This window comes from Anser brachyrhynchus (assembly GCF_964034855.1).
Source record: "Anser brachyrhynchus genome assembly, chromosome: 3".
Classification (NCBI taxonomy): domain Eukaryota; kingdom Metazoa; phylum Chordata; class Aves; order Anseriformes; family Anatidae; genus Anser; species Anser brachyrhynchus.
In genome coordinates, this window is record NC_137696.1 from 116870367 (window position 1) to 116888564 (window position 18198).

The 18198-nt window shown below is 36.6% G+C and overlaps 1 protein-coding gene across 1 annotated transcript in view; it reads right to left on the bottom strand.

Annotated features, from left to right (window-relative positions):
- Positions 1–1081: 1081 nt before the first annotated feature.
- APOB (apolipoprotein B) overlaps positions 1082–18198 on the bottom strand; it is a 37693-nt gene continuing 20576 nt past the window's right edge. The window contains exons 25-29 of the mRNA XM_080586041.1: positions 15587–15963; positions 7056–14636; positions 6120–6234; positions 5032–5215; positions 1082–3973 (exon numbers count right to left, since the gene is read on the bottom strand). Coding sequence (XP_080442167.1) covers positions 2153–3973; positions 5032–5215; positions 6120–6234; positions 7056–14636; positions 15587–15963 — 10078 coding nt within the window. The 3' untranslated portion in view covers positions 1082–2152. The remainder of the gene's footprint in view (positions 3974–5031; positions 5216–6119; positions 6235–7055; positions 14637–15586; positions 15964–18198) is intronic.

The window sequence follows — 18198 nt, forward strand, 5'->3', positions numbered from 1 at the left end:
AATAAATAGCCATGAAGGGGAAAACAAAAGAAAACAGAACTTTAAATCTCTCCTCTCCCATAACTTTTATATATTTTTTTCTTTTGTCCTTTGTTTCACAGGGCCATTTGTCATGACGGAGGGAAGCAAGAATCAGACAGGGTCTGAGAAATCTGGTTGTGCTTAAACATTTGTGAAATTCAGGGAAATGAGTTGTGTAATCTGACATCAAGTAAAGATCAGATGACCCATAGGCTTCAGTTTCCTTGTGAATGAAGGTGAAAAAGCTCTGCAGTCAACATCTTTATTTATTAGTATACTCAAGAGAACACGTAAACAGGGATTTTTATATCTCTGGTTCCCCTGGGCAGGGCGATATACACAGATTAGTTTTATTTAGGATCAGAACTTTTTTTTAAAAAAAAAAAAAAAACACAAAAAACTTGTGATGGCTGAAAGCCAAAGCGAAAACTGAATTACCTTATTTTCTAAGAGATGCTCACTCTCTGATGAAAGCTAGATAGTTGTGTATATACAACTGTGCTAGATTCATTCTGATTTGGGGGTTAATTTAGCATATGTGAGAACAATCATTAGTTGCAAACTAAGAATCATATTATGGTTTGTGTTGGAAGGGACCTTAAAGATCATCTAATTCCAACCCCTCCTGCCATGAGCAGGGACTTACTCAGGTGATAATATCTGGTAATAGGATGTCAAAGCTATATAGCCCAACCTGCTCTGAGATCTTGCTAGATCAGCATGGACGTGCTGCAGAGCAGGGAGTGTTATTACTGCATAAACTCAGTGTGGGCATTAGGAACTCCTGTTTCCAGGACCTGAGCTAGCAGCTTTGCATGACGCTGCTCTGTGCTGTAAATATGTATCTGCTGCCACAAAACTTACTCAGGTATTTGTAAACTAGTGCCCCATTGCTTCCCATATGTAACCCATTGTACCGTGGGTTGAAACCAGGCTCTAAAACGTCATGACTGCAAATAAATCAATGAGATAATTTCTGTTTTCCCATTAATGAACCAGCAAAAATCATATTCCAGACTGGATTGATTGTATTAAAACAAACATGTACACAGAATTTCTAGTCTTGTTTGTTAAAGAGTTTATTCTCAAAGAGATAACATTATTTCAGCCTAAGTAGGCCTTTTTCAAGGACTATCTATACAGTATTCCAATAGCTGAAAATAAACCATTACAGTTCCACACATATTCCACCTCAAAGTAGTCCTATTTTGTGAGGGAATTCTTCAACTTTATTAAATTCATCTTTAAACTTGGAATTCATTTAAACGAGATCTAGGCTCCTGCCTAGGGGACTGAGGGGAAAACACTTCGATTCCTGTCATATTCATCGATGTCAGTGGAACTTTGACAGTCACCTAAACTCATGATAAGCAAAAGTTAGACAGCTTGATGTCAAAACAGAAGTATCATGGGGAAACAGGTAAGAAACCCATGTATTTCTGAATCATAAATTAGCCAGTAGGAAAAAAAAGTCTAAATTTCTTTGTGAAGCTTTCTGAAAACTGATATATGTGTAGATTTCTTTTTCTCAATAAAACGTTGTTGTTATCTGCAATTGTCCAGGACCCAGATTTCTATTCAATGATAATCTTTTCTGCTTTTTGATATTTTTTCTGGAATTCATTACTTTTTTTCTTATTTTCTGTATGCTCTCTTGCGCTCCTTTCCTCTTCTTTTTCTCCCAAACTCATCTATGAATGTATTTCTAAGTTGGGAAATAAATGTGTTTTCAAGTTGTTCTTCACCTGGCTTATAAATGTGACCTTTATTTTAAACCTGTTTATTCTGTGTATTCTGTAGCTTTTGCAACTATTTACAATATGTATTGCACATTACTGGCTTGATCCAACATACAGTGAAATCAATGCAAAGACTTCCCGTTGACCTTGAAAATTGTTGGATTAAGCCCTATAGTCCAAGTAAAACTAGCTGTAATGAATGACACAAAAATGTAATAAAGAACTCATTTATTGGCTTATTAAGCTTATTAAAATAACCTACTGTAGATTATTCAGTTTTCAGTTACAAATTCAGATTCAAACAGTATCTACCTGAAGTTCCAGTATGCTGATTGCTGTTATTTTTAAATACATTGTGGTATAAACTTTTCACTTCTCTTCTGCATGTCCATTCAGGTCTTCATGCGCTTCTGTATGTTTTCCAAAATCTGCTGAATACTCAGCTGCTCAGTGGCAAGTTGTTCATCAATGAATGTTTGCATTTCTTCCCATTTCCTGGAGCCTTGTTCAATGCCTTGCTGAATTAGTGTGCGTGTTAATTCCACCTTTTTTCTGAGTGCCTCTCTGCTTTTCTGGGGCATTTGGTTAATGGACTCCCAATCAAATGGCACATCTATTCTAAGCTCTCCTTGACGAACAGCTATATATGGTTTTATGCTGTCAGCTGTTACTTGCTCAAGCCAACGAAGAAGCTCAGAGATATACTGCAGTAGTGCAGAGTACTTCTCTATAGTTAGATCAATTAACTTTTTGGCCTCACTGATTAGCTTTTCTTGAGAATCACTAAGCTGCTCATAGATCTCCTGGAGTTTTGCCTTGACTTGCTTGTTGTATTCGTTGATTTTCCTTTTAGCAGCTGCAGACCAGTATCGGATCTTTTCCTGAGCAGCAGATGAGAGCTCCATGACCTTCTGTTTTCCTTTCCCTTCAACATCAGCTATAAGGTCATAGTATTCCTGGCTGTATTTTTCCACCAGTTCTCTTACTTGGTCTGTCAGGCGTGTAAATGAATCAGCAAGATCTCCAACATACCTGGTGTGCCAATTCACTAGTGTGTCTATTAGATTCTTCAGCCATCCTAATACCTTGTCTTCTACTTCATAGTATTTCACTGACCATCCAAGTGTAGTTGGATCAAAATATTCTTCCCGCAATGCCCTTATATAGAGAAGCAGCTGGTGCAGCTTTTCTGAAAGCTCCTGGAATGTCTTCTGGCTAAAAATTTTCACCTGAGAAATGTATTTTTTAACATCTTCTGCCAAGGATCTAAGTTTCTGTGCATAGACTGAAGCCATTGCATCTTTGTACAGCTGTTGTGTTTGGACTTTGATGTCCTCAAAATTTTTGGACTGCAAGCTTCTAACTATATCTTCTGCCTTCTGAAATGTTTGTTGCACTATTTGTTTAAGTTGGTTAAGCTTTCCTGCAAAGTCAGCTTCCTGGAGAGTAGCAAACGTCTGCCTGATTTTTTCCTGCAAATGTTTCAGCATTTCTTTAATTTGATCAAGTACATTACGACCTCTAAGAATTGTTTCAGAAGCAGGAACTCTGACTTCCAGCTCATTAATAGCTGCAATCAAGGCATCAAAGTATTCCTGAAGTTTTGAAAGGCATATATCAGCAGTTTTTGCTGCCTTCTCTGTAGTCATAAGGTATAATTCTTCACCAGTGTACTTTTCAGAAAGCCCAGGAACCTGGAATTTTGTAGTCTTCAGGAACTCAATGACTGAATCAATTAGGTGTTTTATTTTCTTGTGATACTCTTCAATTATGTCAATTGTAGCATCCAAAATCTTTGCTTTTAGTTTTTGATATTCAATCTGTCCAGCTTGATCTGCTGCTTTTTGATACAGCTGTTTAGCCTTCACCTTCATCTCCTGATATTTGCCAGAGGCCTCATTGGCAGCTGTGCGAAGCTGAGCATCTATTTGGTCTATTTGTTTTGCAGCAAATGCATATGCTTTGTCAGCATTATTCTGTATCATATTCTTCATCTTCAAGGTGGCAGCACTAATATCCAGTCCCATATGCTCCTTATGGTACCGATTAACATATCTATAGACTGCATTTGTCATTTTAGGTACTTTGTCTTTTAGACCCAACAGCAAGTCTTTGGCAGCATCCTCTTTCCAGTTGAATTTCATTTGAATCAGGTGAGGATTCTTGAAGGATATCTCACTGCTTAATATGTCAATGTCCTTCTGAGGAGCAGACTGAAAATATAAGATGGGATAACCAAAAGATAGCTTGTAAATAAAACAAATCCCACATTATTTATAATAAGTGTATTTCAATGTTTTCATTTTGCATAACTTTACATTTAATATATATAAAGATATATACACTACAAATTTTTGTCTACTGTATGTTTGCTCCCATCTTGAAAGGTTATTTTGGAACAAATTATATTGTATCAAGGTACGCTGTGCCTCTTTGCACAGGAGTGCCATAACATAATTTAGTCTTTTTGTTTGTTTTTAAAATCAGACTGCAAATAAGATTTTTCTTTCCTTTCTATTAAATGCTATGAGGCCTCATAAAACCTGTCAATTACTTAGGAGATGACCCTTCCGCTCATTCTTGAAATTATTTAAAGTGAATTTAAACAGCCTTTCCTTAATATGAAAACATTAGAGGATTTAATTTTGCAATCATTTAAATCAATGAAACAATGAGTGAAAGCTACTTAGAGTAATTAAAGATCCTCAAATCTATTTACATAAACACATTTTCCAGTTTTCAGTAATAAATAATGAATTATGAGTTGATGGTGATTCTTAAATTAATTTATCATCGTGGAAGGTAAAATATTTTGTAATTGTGGTATGCCAATAATAGCATCTTTTGTTAGCAAATCTAAAAATGTTTTTACTTCTCATAATGTATTAATGGATCCGAAAAGAAGACACATTACGTCTGACCACTTCCAGGGGCTTGGTTCCTATAAGGGCAACTTTTGTAATAATTGTAAGTAGCCTGATGGTTTGGTTATCAAAAACTGTTTCTGTACTTTCTTCACTTTCAGCAGGTGTATTTTCTTGATCATGGCAGAGGGAAAAAAGCTGAAACAGTCTCTTCACATAGATGCTACTTTTAGAACTGGCAAGGCCAATGTAGGAAATAAAAAACATAATTACTGATAATACACTTTTTCTTTGGACAAAGGGTGTTTAACTTATGTCTTAATATCAACATACACAAACTTTAAACGGGAGCTTTTTTTCTGACCGCCGCCAACCTTTTTGCTTGTTATTGGTCATATCAAGCTTACCCGAGTTCGGTAGTAAAATTTCTTCTTCAGAATGTCAGTTTCTACTTCAATGAGATAGCCTAAGGTCCCAGCAGAAGGTGTAGATACTGAAGAGGATATTGTGCTGTCAGTCGTTTGATAACGTACATGAATATCAGTAAATGTTGGGCTGATGACGTCTAGTGATGCAGTGTTGGCCACAACTCTACAACAAAGAATACACAGCTATAATGAACACAAGAAGACAGCACAGGCCCTAAGGAAGTACACAATGCAGTATGCCTAAATATAACACTACCTATGATATTACATATATGTCCATGTGAACAATACCTTTGTCATCAAAAGAAAGTAGGGCTTTATTATCCAAATTTCTTAGGATTTAGCCTAATATATTCAAAACTTCATGTTACTCCAATTTTCCTTTTTTTAGATACCATATTGAGCTCAGTCGAGAATTTTCATTGAATAACGACAACAATTCAAAACCTGTAGCTGCCCTGTTGTAAGCTTTCTAAAGACTTCTATAAGCTGACTTCAATTTTTTCCATCGACATAAGTTCAGGCAGTATTTTGTATCTGCATTTGTACTTGCCTTCTCAGACTTCTGTCCCTTGGATATATCAGCACAACACTTGGAGATCAAAACAGGCAGTTAGAAGGCCAACTCTGTAATCCCTAGTACAAGTACTTGTGAATAAAAATTACTCTTTAATGACTTGTGCTGACAGAGGGTTCCAGTGAAAAAGCTTTGTTGATGGTCAGATCTAGAACCGCTCTGAATATGAAATGCTGGGTTTATATCTTAGCAATTATGTGAAGTAGGGCTGCTCAGAAAAGCTATGTTGGAAATACTGACAGAGAATAGCGTTTCAGCTATCTCAAGATAGAAAAAGTTACCACCAATAATGACATATTAGTTACATAGGTTCTTACTAATTACGGCAAAGCACTCTGGGGCATTTTGTGTTCAAAGCAACAAGTACATCATTGGCACTTTTGTCTATTATGAATTAGATTGTCAGAATGGGGCATTTGTGTTCAAAGCAACAAGTACATCTTTGGCACTTTTGTCTATTATAAATTAGATTGTCAGAACAAATCTTTACCCAAATCCCCGAAGAGTGACATCTTGCTTGTAGTTTGCACTCAAGTCACGGTGAGAAAGGCTGCCAGTGGTCTTCATAACAAACATGTCTCCTTCATATTTGTAGTTTGAAACAGCTGTGAAACAGATTTCAAGTGTGTTTTACCAGAACAATACAAAATACAAAATGTTGAGCTAGTCCACAACTAGGCCAGTTGTGGACTGTTTCCATTGTATGCAAAATTATACCTCAAGAAACTAAATGACCATAATGCCCCAAATAAAAAGATACAAAAATGCTTGTTCAACCAGAATATTTTAAAAATTAAATGTTCCTCTATGTTTATAATAACAGGGGTATAACATTTTGCATTCATGCAGACCAGAAATGGGGATTCTAGATTCTAATCTCTTGAGAGTTTTATAATTTTGTTCTTATGTATGCTTTTACTATTATTCTAAAGTCTAGAATTAAAAACTATATGGATGCCTGAGCTTTCTGAGTTGAAATATTTTGAAAACCAAATATGTTTAATTCATAATGATTAATTATGAAAATTAATGGTTATTTATGAAAATTAATGGTTAATTCTATGGTTCTATAAGAAAAAAGGTAGGCATTTATTTATCTGAACTGGATTACATAAAAAGTGAGCCCGCTTTCTCTCATTTAAGGGTATTATCTTAAGCAATGGGGAAACATTATGATGTCTGCAATTTAAAGTAAGAAACCTCTATATAAAAAAGAGATCTCTTCCATTTCTTTTCAGAGTGTGCCATTAGTTATACATATGACTTGTAATTAGCCTTCAAGGTGTCTGACTGAGACTGATAATAATTTATGAAAAAATGCTGATGAAGACAAAAGGAGATGTATAATCTAATGTAATTGCTAAACAGAAAAACAGTATGGAGTGTTTACCCCAGAACTGTGGCACATAGAATTATAATGTCTTACCATTCAAGTCATATTCCAGGAACTGTAATGTTGAGCTGCAGGTAGAGTCGACAGACAGTTCAAAGGAGTCCTTTTTATTTGATAAGTCTGTTCTCCAGGTGACATTGTACAAAGGGGAAACAGCTTTGAAAGATCCGGTCAAGGCACCAAATGATGGAATGTAAATTCCAGCAGGCAAGGACACCTTGAGAGGGGGGATCTCAATTTTCTGTTCAGGAATTGTAATTGTAGGAAAATCAAAATCTGCAATCTTATTAGCTACTTCATCCAGATTTACATGGAAACTGCCAAGAGAAATACTCTTTGGAAGAGTGAATTGAGACACAGTTATTTGGTATTCAGGTACTGTCAGCTCAAAATATGGTATCTTGTATTCTTCTAATGTAATATAATTGGCTCCTACATCCACTTTGGGGAATCTTAGTCTTGGCAGTGTGGGTAAATTGACGTCAAACGGCATCGTGTTTAGAGTCTGTGGAATTTTTATGTTGCGCAAGTCAATGGTGTAGGCTGGGACCTGCAGAGTGGTGAAAGGAACTCTGAACTCTGGAGTGCTGAAGACAGGACTTGGAACCTTTAGATGTAACTCAGGAATATTGAATGTGAAGCCATCGGTTAGCTTATTCACAGGTATGGGGAAGAAGGTACCATCATCACTCTTTGTGTACACGAGGGATGCTGAAGCATTTAAGTATTGCTTTCTGTCAGCACTGGTAGTGACGTCCAACTTCAAGATATCCCATAAGCTCTTCTCAGCAATGGGACACTTCATTTTTTTGAGGAAGTCCATGTATCCTCCCAAAGATCCAGAAATATCAAACTTTGCCTTTGATTTTTCATTTGATAATTGCATATCATGTCCCAAAGATAATGACTGAATTTGGCTTTCACCCTTCCAGCCAACTTTCTGGTTCACAGTATTGATTTTCATTAGGACAACCTGATTAATTGAGGCTATGTCCAGGAAGGAATTTGGCTGAGTGGCTTGAATCTGAAGATCTGCTGACATGCTCCAAGGAGCCAGCTCAAAGGTTGCTTTGCATTTCTGAGACCCCGTTGTTGTGAAAAGAGGTGTATATCGTGCATAGTTTTTGCCATTGTGCTCCCAGACTGCATAAACACGTCGAGTAGATGCTTCAATTGCAAGTAGTTCTTTCATTTCACTGTTCCAGAGTCCATCTGCTTGGGAGTTGGCCTCAAGCTTGAGAGATGACCTGGCTCCATTAGCATTCAGGTAAGTGTTTGCCTCGTGGACCAGAGTTCCAGAAAATGAATTTCCAGTGTAAATTACTCCATCAATATTCCCCTTTGTTGATGATTCTACTGATAGGTAAGATGTAAGGCTCTCTAAAGCAAATTTGTGAGCAACTCCTCCCTTAGCACTGGTGCCATATTTAGGAGTATTAAAATCATACATTACTTTTAGCCCAGAGGAAAGAGTGGGTTTAGACTTAGTATTTCCAGAAAGCTCTTGGCTGAAATTCACTTTTAATACTGGTGTGTTAATTTGTGCATTTGTTGTCAATGTTGCTTCCATGTTCCTCCTTGTGAGACTAATAGTGCTGTCATGACCTCCTCCTAGAAATTTGTTATTACTCAGAGAGAGTGCTGTGGCCAGTTTCAACCCCCTTTTTCTTGTCAAGCTGGTTGAACCATCCAGCTTAAATTGTAGTGCATCAAAGACAGATGAAGATGAGATACTAAGTTGCCCAGCAATATCTGACTGATTAAACAGCCCAGCATTTGCAGTCAAAGTGATCACACTGGATTTAAATGAGAAGTCATAAGTAATATTTCCCATGGCAGGAATTAAGATGTGATTTGATGGGCTATTGATTCTGAATCTAGGAAGCTTTAGAGTGCGTAGATCCTGTGGAACATGAAGGACTGGAAGTTCCAGAGAAGGTAATACTAGTGTGTAAGATGGTACTGAAAAGCCAATAAATGGGACTGTGAATCCTGTTGTACTTATTTCTTTTGGGAGCATGTAACCAAAGGCTGGCATCTCAGCAGTAAAAGGAGAAACCTCAACATTCACAATTGGAATGGTGTATCCTGGAATCCTGAAGGTCCGTGGCAGTTTGTTCAGTGATGTCTGTATTTTGTATTTGTCAAATTTTGTTTTGGCTTCGTTATATGACTTTGTGAGAAAATCTAGAGCTGTGTTTCTTCCTCTCTCAAAATATTTGTTGAAGAAAGTGATGTATTTATTAAGTGCTTCATGCACTGTTGCTAAAGGAAGCGGGATTACATGCATGTCTTTGTTTTTCTCATACTGAGCATTCAAATTTAAATCAAATGATTGTCTTGTAGTCTTCAGTAAGTCCTTCAGGCCTACCCGTTCCCACAGTGAAAAATCTTTTAGCTGAGGAGTCTGGATTCCAGTATAGGGAACATTAAGCTGAGGAATGGTTAGAGGAATATTTAGGAAGTCTAGGTTGGCATCTCCACTCATTTCAACATGAGCTTCAATTCTGTCATCATTGTTGCCAGCAGACATATTATGGGAATACCTGTACTGATTGAACCTGCCAGTAGCTTGCCAGCTGACCTGCTGAACAGAAGAACTGAGTGAAAGACCATAGTTATTCAGGAAGTCAATTTTGCCAGTCAATTTCATTGGGAAGCTGATTTTCACGTTTCCATCATTGTTTGTTAATACTCGAATTTCAAAAGGCTGTGCCAAGAAGAAAACCTCATTATTTACAGTCCCAGTAATCCGTCCATTGAGACGAGCATTGTGAGAGCCTGTTAATTCTACTTTCATTCCTCCAAGCTGTACTGTGCCTTTTACATTCAGAACGCTACGCCCCACGCGCTGTGACTCAATTTCAGACTGAATCTGAAGTGTTGCATAATTTAGGAAACCACATTCATATCTCACAGCTTGGCTGACTTTCAGGTACTTATCATTTATTCTGTAGTCACCAAAGAATATAATAATGGGACCCTCAACCCTGAAAGTGGCATGTGAATCATGAGTGCCTTCATCGGAGAAATTAGGAGAAGCCCATTTCCAGTTTCCTTTAGCATTGGAGGTAAATGATATATGTCCTGCTTCTACCTCTGTTGTCATATTATTGACGAAATCAGCCTGGCTGGAGAAGGCAGCCTGTGGAATATTCAGTCTGTGGGAATACGCTGTTCCACTTTGTATCCAAATTTTTCTTTGCAGTTTGACCATTAATTTATTCTGAAGCTCTATGGAATTTTTTGTTGTATAAAAGTTTGCTCTGGTTTCAGCTTCACCTTCTACAGAAGTCCCTAAAAATACCACTTCATTGCTGTGATCAACTTTAAGGAACCTGTTGTTGACCTTCATGGAATTTTTAAGGTTCAGCTGTTTCATCTCAGGGGCCAAGAGACGTGAATCTGCAATAACACTAAAAACTAGGAAATCTAATTTGGATGTTGTTTGAGCTGAAAGGGAGGTCACAAATTCTGGACTGTTTACAGATGTTGTAGTATTATGAACTTCAGCTTGCGTAGACAGTGTAAAGAATGGAGAGGTAACTCTGAAAGCACCAGACAATTTGCCAAATGTAGGGACAGTCACTGTATGTGGGATACGTGGAAGTTGGAACTCTGGTATCTTCAAGTCAGGAATCTGGAGCTCATTTAGATTTAGCTTTGGAACCAATAATTCCGGTATTTCAAACTGAGGCATTTGTAATTCTGGGAAAGAAATGCCAGAAAAAGGCATATCTCTCATCTTCAGATCTTTAAAATACAAATCAATTGCTGGCAGCTGAAAATCACCAGACATGAGTTCGTCTATTGTTCTCACAATCTGCAATTTAATCTCATTTAGGTCAATTGTATAAGATGGAACTTTAAAGCTATTTAGAACAGTAAACTCTGGTGTAGTAAATTTCATTGGGATTTTCATGTCCTTTAGTCTCTTAATATTTATCTCATAGGAGGGGATATGCAGATCAGTCAGTGGAACAACGAAGTCTGGTGTTCGAAATGTTGCTTCCCGAAGACTTCGGAGACTGAACTCAAAGGCAGGTATAGTGACTATAACAATTCTTATTTCAGGGACTTTAAATCCTGTTTCAACAAACTGGTTTAAATTTTCAGCCCAATTTTTTAGATCATACTCCTCAGCCAAAATAACAATTTTTTTAAAAGCTATGTTCCACTGTTCAGAAATGTATATGACAGCAGAATTGTAGAATTGGCTTATCTTCTGAAGATACCATTCAAATTCTTTGGAGATATCCATGTCAGAAATCCTCTCTCGCAGGTCTTCCAGATGCTCATTTACTTTGGCTTTCAGATTAGCAAATGTTGTTGAGTTTATGAGCTCCTTGAGCCAGTTAATTATGGCAGCAAGCTTGGTGTCCTTTAATTGTTCTATGTATTTTGAAATCACAGCACTAAAATCTTTCATATACTGTTTCAATGCTTCTGCTTTCTGTGGAAGTTCTAGATTTCTGAGTTCCTCATTTATTTTCTGTGTTACTTCTTGGATTTTCTCATTTGTTTCATCAACAAACTGGTTATAGTCAAAAGACTTGAGTTTTTTTATAACCATGTCAAGGAACTTGTTGACTTCCTTTATCATCATTGCATAATCAAAGGTTTGTACTTTCTTGACAGCATCATCAATAAAAGCAAGAATTTTATCAAAGTATGTCTTCACATCAATTTTTTTCAGGTAGACAGTCAGCTTCTGGACAGTTTCTTTTATTCTGTACTGGTTAAGCAGTTCTGTCATTCTGTCCATTAAAAAATACACCTGCTTATCAATTTCATATTTTACAATCAGTTTATGTATATGACCTCGGAAAGCACTGATCTTCTCGGACACTTCATAATCCTCCATCCAATTTAGAATAAAGTCTTTGATTTGTTCAAGAACTTCTTTCATTTTTTTAGTTGGCAATGAACGCTTCAATTTTTCTAAAACTTGTTTAACATCAAACATTTTAATCTGCTGTTTCAATTTTTCTGCAATGCGTCTGACATCAATATTCTGAATCTGAATTTTGAGTTGTTCTAGGCTCTCCTGTATTCTAGCAGTGATCCTGTACTCATCATCTACATTTTTAATCCAAGCCATTGTGCTGCTTCCAATTTTGCTGGGATAATATTCTTGAAAAAAAAATTGTAATCTCTGAAGAGAGTCAACTACAGTCATTCTTATGTTATATTTGTTATCTAGAGCTGTTATTTTTTCAACTATTTGGTCAAGAAGCTGTGCAATAAGTGCTTTAATGTCAAACTGTTCAAAATTGTCTTTGATGTATTGCTCAATTTGTATCAGATAGACCTGAAGCTGGAGCAGTATTTCTTGAAGATTTTCCAGGGCTTTTTCCAATATAATTTGGAGATCATCAGATGTTATTCTGTAGTCCTTTGTGAAAGCAATCAGATTAGTTTTCATGGTGCTAACTCTGCCTTTCAGATCTAATTTCTCCACGTAATCATTAAGGTGCTGTGGGAGTTTATCCAAAGTTGCCTTGTATTGTCTCATATATTGATCTATGTCAATGTTTTTCAGGTAACTTTGTACAGCCTGCAGTGTGGTTAGCATGGCACCTCTGATTTGCTCAAAGTAGACTGGTAAGTGTTCCAAGAGTGGTAGGTTAATAACATGCATATCTTTATTTTTATCGTACTTCACAGAGCCAGAGATGCTGAATTCTTGAGGCTCTGACACACTGCCCGTGAGGCCTAATACATCAATGATGTTAACTTCTTCAGAAGTGAATGGTAGTGTGATTGATGTATCCATCACAGAGAGATCTGCTAAAGCTCTTCCACTAAGTTCCACACCGGTCTTTTCTGCGTCATTGTAAGCATTGAGATCTTGTGAATACACGTTATTGTTCAGCTGACTTTTCAATTTCCAAGCGCTGGACTGTTCTGATGGAGTAAACAGCATATGAACTTTGTTATCAAGCTGAGTAGTGTATCTTCCTCTAGACTTGAAGCTGTGACTGGTAGATCCTCTGTAATCATGGGAGAAAGTGAAAGCAAGAGGCTCTGCTTTAAACAGGAATTTGCTGTAAAGGTCTCCTGTGTGTTCACCCATGGCAATCAGCTTTCCATTACCATTGGTATGGACATCAGCAGTGACAGTAAATGGGGCCATAGTGGAACGCAGAGTGTTGCTGAACCGGAGAGATTTGGAATCACAGTTTGTGTTCATAGTAACTGAGGTAGCCAGTCCTGCTATATTGAGATTAACTCTGTGACTCACTGCTGCACCTTGAACATTTGCAACCGTATCCGTTTTAAAGTTTGCAGTTAGATCAGCATATGTAATAGTGTAGGTATGCCTTATTTCATCTGCTCCATAGGCTGCTCTCATATTGCCACCCAAGTTCAGCTTCAGAAGCTCGAGGAGCAGTTCTGCTTTGTTGGAAACTTCAGTTTTGGTGTACTTAATATTATTGCTCAGCTTAGCTGTGAGTGATTTGGGTTGCAGCTGCAGATCAAAACCATGCTTGTGGAACTTGTCAAAGCTGAAGCTGTTGTCTAACTTTGAAGAAAATGTTAGGGATAAACCAGGAATAGTCAAGTCATTTGAGTACTCCAGCTTAATCTCTTTGAATGACCCTTGCAAATTATTTGAGAACTTGAGTCCTTCTCTATTAACTCTGAAGTTTAAAACATGTTTATTGTCCATACCCAGAACTGTACTCTGATATTCACTTCCCAGCGTTACTTCTGTTAAGCTGACTCTTCCACCAAGATTGAATTTTGCATTGTTTTTACCATAGCGCCCAGAAGAGGATAGTGACATAGAGCCTCCAGCAGTATCAAGTTTGGCATTCATTTCACTCTGCATTGTCAATGGACTAAATTGCACATTTGTAGTTGCACTGCTAGCTAGACCATACTGATTAACATTGAGTGATGACTTATGTGCTGCTCGATTCCTTTGATCGGTCAGAGAGATATCAGTGTTGAAAACAAGATCCTGGGAATTGAGAGAACCTGCAAACAAGGCATAATACTGGGCTTGCTTGTAAGTGGCTTGGTACTCAGAGCGAAGTGCTGCCATCTTCTTTGACAAAATTAATTCAAGCTTATTGACAGCTGCAAGTTGTCGATACCTCCCATTTGTTTCAGATGTCATTTTCAGCTGGCTATTTTCATACTTCAGTGAAGCTGTGTTCTTTAATAGTCCACTTTGTACATCAGAAACAGAAGTAATGGAAAATACATCATCACTGTATCTACCAGATAGCTGATTCGTAGCTTGCAGGTAAGGAGAATCCAACTTCAGATTTGATTTTCCTTCCAAAACCTGTCTCTTTTCATTGTATGAGCTTGACATAGTATAAATGCTTCTTGCAAAGACAGAAGCCACTTCCAGTTGCCCTTCCACCTTGACATTATTGATGTTCATGTTATTTGTTTTTTCAGAAACAATATCACCGGAAAATGAAAGCTGAGGACCCAGAGTACTCGATGCCATAAGTGATACAGTGCAGTTTGAAACTAGACTAGGTTCATAACTCTTTGTCCTAGACAATTTAAAAACTGAAGTTAAGAGTCTGTGCTTCAGGTGATTTTCATATGCACAGGTGAATCCATTTCTATTATAAGATGCTTCGCCAGAACCTGAAATAGGAAAAAGAAGACAAAAGATGACAAAAAATGACAAAATGATGTAATCTATACCGTTTTGTCTTTAAGATTTTGTCTGATGTCACTAAGCTTTTATGTTACTACTTGAACTGCAGTTACTGTTGCTATACTATTTTGCTTTAAATGAAAAAATATTTTGGTTGATCCTGAATATTTCTAAAAAAAATATAAAATAATATTTTTATATTTGGGGCTAAATTTTCAGTGAATAAATCAAATCTTTATATCGCTGTATGAAATATAATTATGAGATGATGCAAAGTTATGTCATGATTTAAAATTTAATTAACAAGATGGACTCCCAAGAATAGCTGAAACTACAACATAGCTAACATTCCCTTTTCTAAAAATGTCATTTTTATCATACCTCATATGAGGTGGGAAGTTGATAAGAGACTAAAGTTAGCCTGACCTTTTCCAGTTTAAGAACTATCTTAAAAGAACACCAATTTTAACACCTGCCTAGTCTGAATCTGGGCTAACTGCCATATAGTTACGGCAGTATATGGACACATATAAGTAATAAAAATATATATATTTGTGTACCTATATAGAGAGAGGGAGAGAGAAAAACAAACTGGAGGCATACCTACACACATGCCTGATTTTGAAAACACTTGACTGGTGAAATACAGAAATGTTTATACGATCATGCCTTCAGTTCTGAAGAACTGTGCCTTTGGTATGGAATATATTTGAAAATATATACCTTAAGTCTTTAGCAAGTTATCTGACTTCACCTTTAGTGCCTAAATAAATGGATTCACATTGTCTCTTTAAAAACAAAGAGAAAGTGATTTGAGATTACACAACCTCTTTCTTTAAATAAGCAATGTAAAAATAAATGGGCTGTACCTGATACGTATAAAATAAAGTCATTTAAATAGTTTTGCCAGCATTACAATATTAGCACACATTCTTACCTTTCACATTGTAGGAAAGTAGCTCAAAAACTGAATCAGCATTCGTGGTGTAAGTAGTTCTTATGCTGGATGCTTTCTCTGTGCTGCTATTAGCCAAAGTGTATGCTCCTGTCCAGTTGTAATAGTTGCTGTACACATTAGTAGAGACCTCTAAAGTACCCAGTAGAGGCACAAGAAGAGGGTAGGATTCTGGAACAGTAAATGCTGGGATTCTGTATTCCTGAGATGGTACATTTATTCCTATTGACTCCATTACCAGAGGAGGTGTTTTAACAGTTTGTGGCACCCTTATGTCATAGGATGATCTTCCACCAAATGGTAACGGAATATTAATCAGAAAACTGTTCTTATTGAAGATGTATTTGATCCAGCCTTCACTAGAAAATAAAAGTGATTCTGTTAAAAGCTGTGCAAGTCCATGACATATACACAGAAATGATTCCTACTATTCCCAGGATAATGGGCTTATATGGTTATATCAATGTCCTTACTTTAGGTTTAGAGAGAAATGTAAAGATTATCTCAATATTTTTGAAGCGCTCATCTATCAGAATCTCCTGAAAGCATTTTTGATATCTGAATTCTGTCAGTGTTTTTTCCCCTTATTTCATAATCAGGAAGACTGAGAGATCAAATAGTCATAGAATCATAGAATGGTTTGAGTTGGAAAGGCCTTTAAAGAATATCTAATTCCAGCCTCCTTGCCATAGGTAGGGACAGCTTCCACTAGACCAGGCTGTGAAACCTGTAGTCCAGAAACACAATATTTCCATAAGGCCTTGGATTAGAATTCAGACATTCCTGAGTCTTTGTTCAGAGTTTAAATAACCTTAGCTCACACGTAGAGAGTGTCATTCAAGGGGCCACACATGCAATTGTTATGAATCTTGCATTTGATTTTCTAATCTAAGAATTCAAATCTAAATCTGCCTTATGCACATTCATGAAAAGATGTATTGGCATGAAAATGAAGGAATTTGAAAGAAAATTGTTGGTATACAGGAAAAGATAATTCCTCCAAAAGTCGTGCTGCACTTCAGCAAGGTGTCATGCTGAGTACCAGAAAAAAGTGATTATATTCTTTTTTTTTTTTTTTTAAATGATATATGCTTACAGATAGGTATGAAAAGTCTCACAAGCATTAGATGTTGTAAGAACCTAAATTAGCAAGAATTTTTCTCTCTGATCATAAGCATTTCAAAAGCTTAATCCAAATATTCAGGATTTTTTTTATTTATTTTATTCTGAACAAAAATATATAAAAATGTAAGCATTCCACCAGGATTTAGGACTGGAAAAATGGATTGTTAGCTGAAAAGTTTGTGGGGAATATGTGTAGTTATGAAAAGACAAAACAGGAGGAAACTTTGCTCATTTGTTCATGAACAATAAGCTGGCAAAGATACTTTTCTTGTTTGTCTAACTGGTCTTTTATATTACAAAATGTTCTTTTTTACACTTAGAGCTATTTCCTAAGATGAAAATTAAGCAAACATTTAAAAAATTTGTTCCTTACATGAAATGGTTAAAAAAGCAACATCACAGAGAAGTAGAAATTCCTGTTATTCCAATGTGCACTATTGGTAAGAATGTAGGGGAAAAAACATTTTCCTTGCTTATACTTAGCTTAGGAATGCAATGAAAGAAATAGAGATGTAACATTTTATACTACCTCTGTGAAAGACGATATACGGAAAAACAGCACTAAGAGATAAAATGCAACGCTTCTCCCCATCTGTTTATATAATCCAATCTTACACTAGCTTCTTTAGTTCTTTGCATTCATTTTATCAATCAATATTTCCTTAACTCATGAGCAAACTATACAAACAAGATTTATCAGAGTAATAGCTGTGGGTGTACCACTGAAGATATTACCAAGCACCACTGCTCCTTGAATCCTTATGCATGAGCAGAGAAGCAATATGGTATGAACACTAATTGGCAAGAACTATATATGCTAGAAACTGCAATGAGATCAAATTCTGGCAGGCACATGAACATTTTAATGACTAGATCCACTTCAGCTGATTTATTTTTTAATTTCCTAGAGACAGAAGGAATATACTATTTATTTGCTGCTGGTCCCTCTTTTTGTTGGTCAGGCCTTACCTTTCAGAACTTTTTAATATATTGGATGATTTCTATCAAATTTGACAGAAGGATAAAAGCCTCAAGAGTAATTACATTTATACAAACTCTGAGAAATCCAGAGTAGCTGGAGGAGATGGGCTCAAACTAGTACAAGTATCCAGCCCATATGTTTACAACCATGGCATGTGCTGCCTCTGAGCAAGTGACAGATGGAGTCAGGGTACTTATACATCTACTATACCAGTGAAGGTCAACCAGAGTGTTTAGGGGAATAGGAAGAACTGTCCAGTAGGACTGCACAGGAAAAAGTACAGATGTTAGGGTTATGGCCAAAGAGGTGTCTGTAGGGATGCAGAACACAAATCTATGAGAAATCTGTCTTCATTAGTTCTGTGACTCTAGAGTAAAGGTTGTTGAACACTGTATTTTTGCTCAGTTCTCATTACTATACAACACAAGACTTCAGGATGTATTCATTCATATGCTGCAGGAATGATTAGTGTGGATTCAAATTTGTC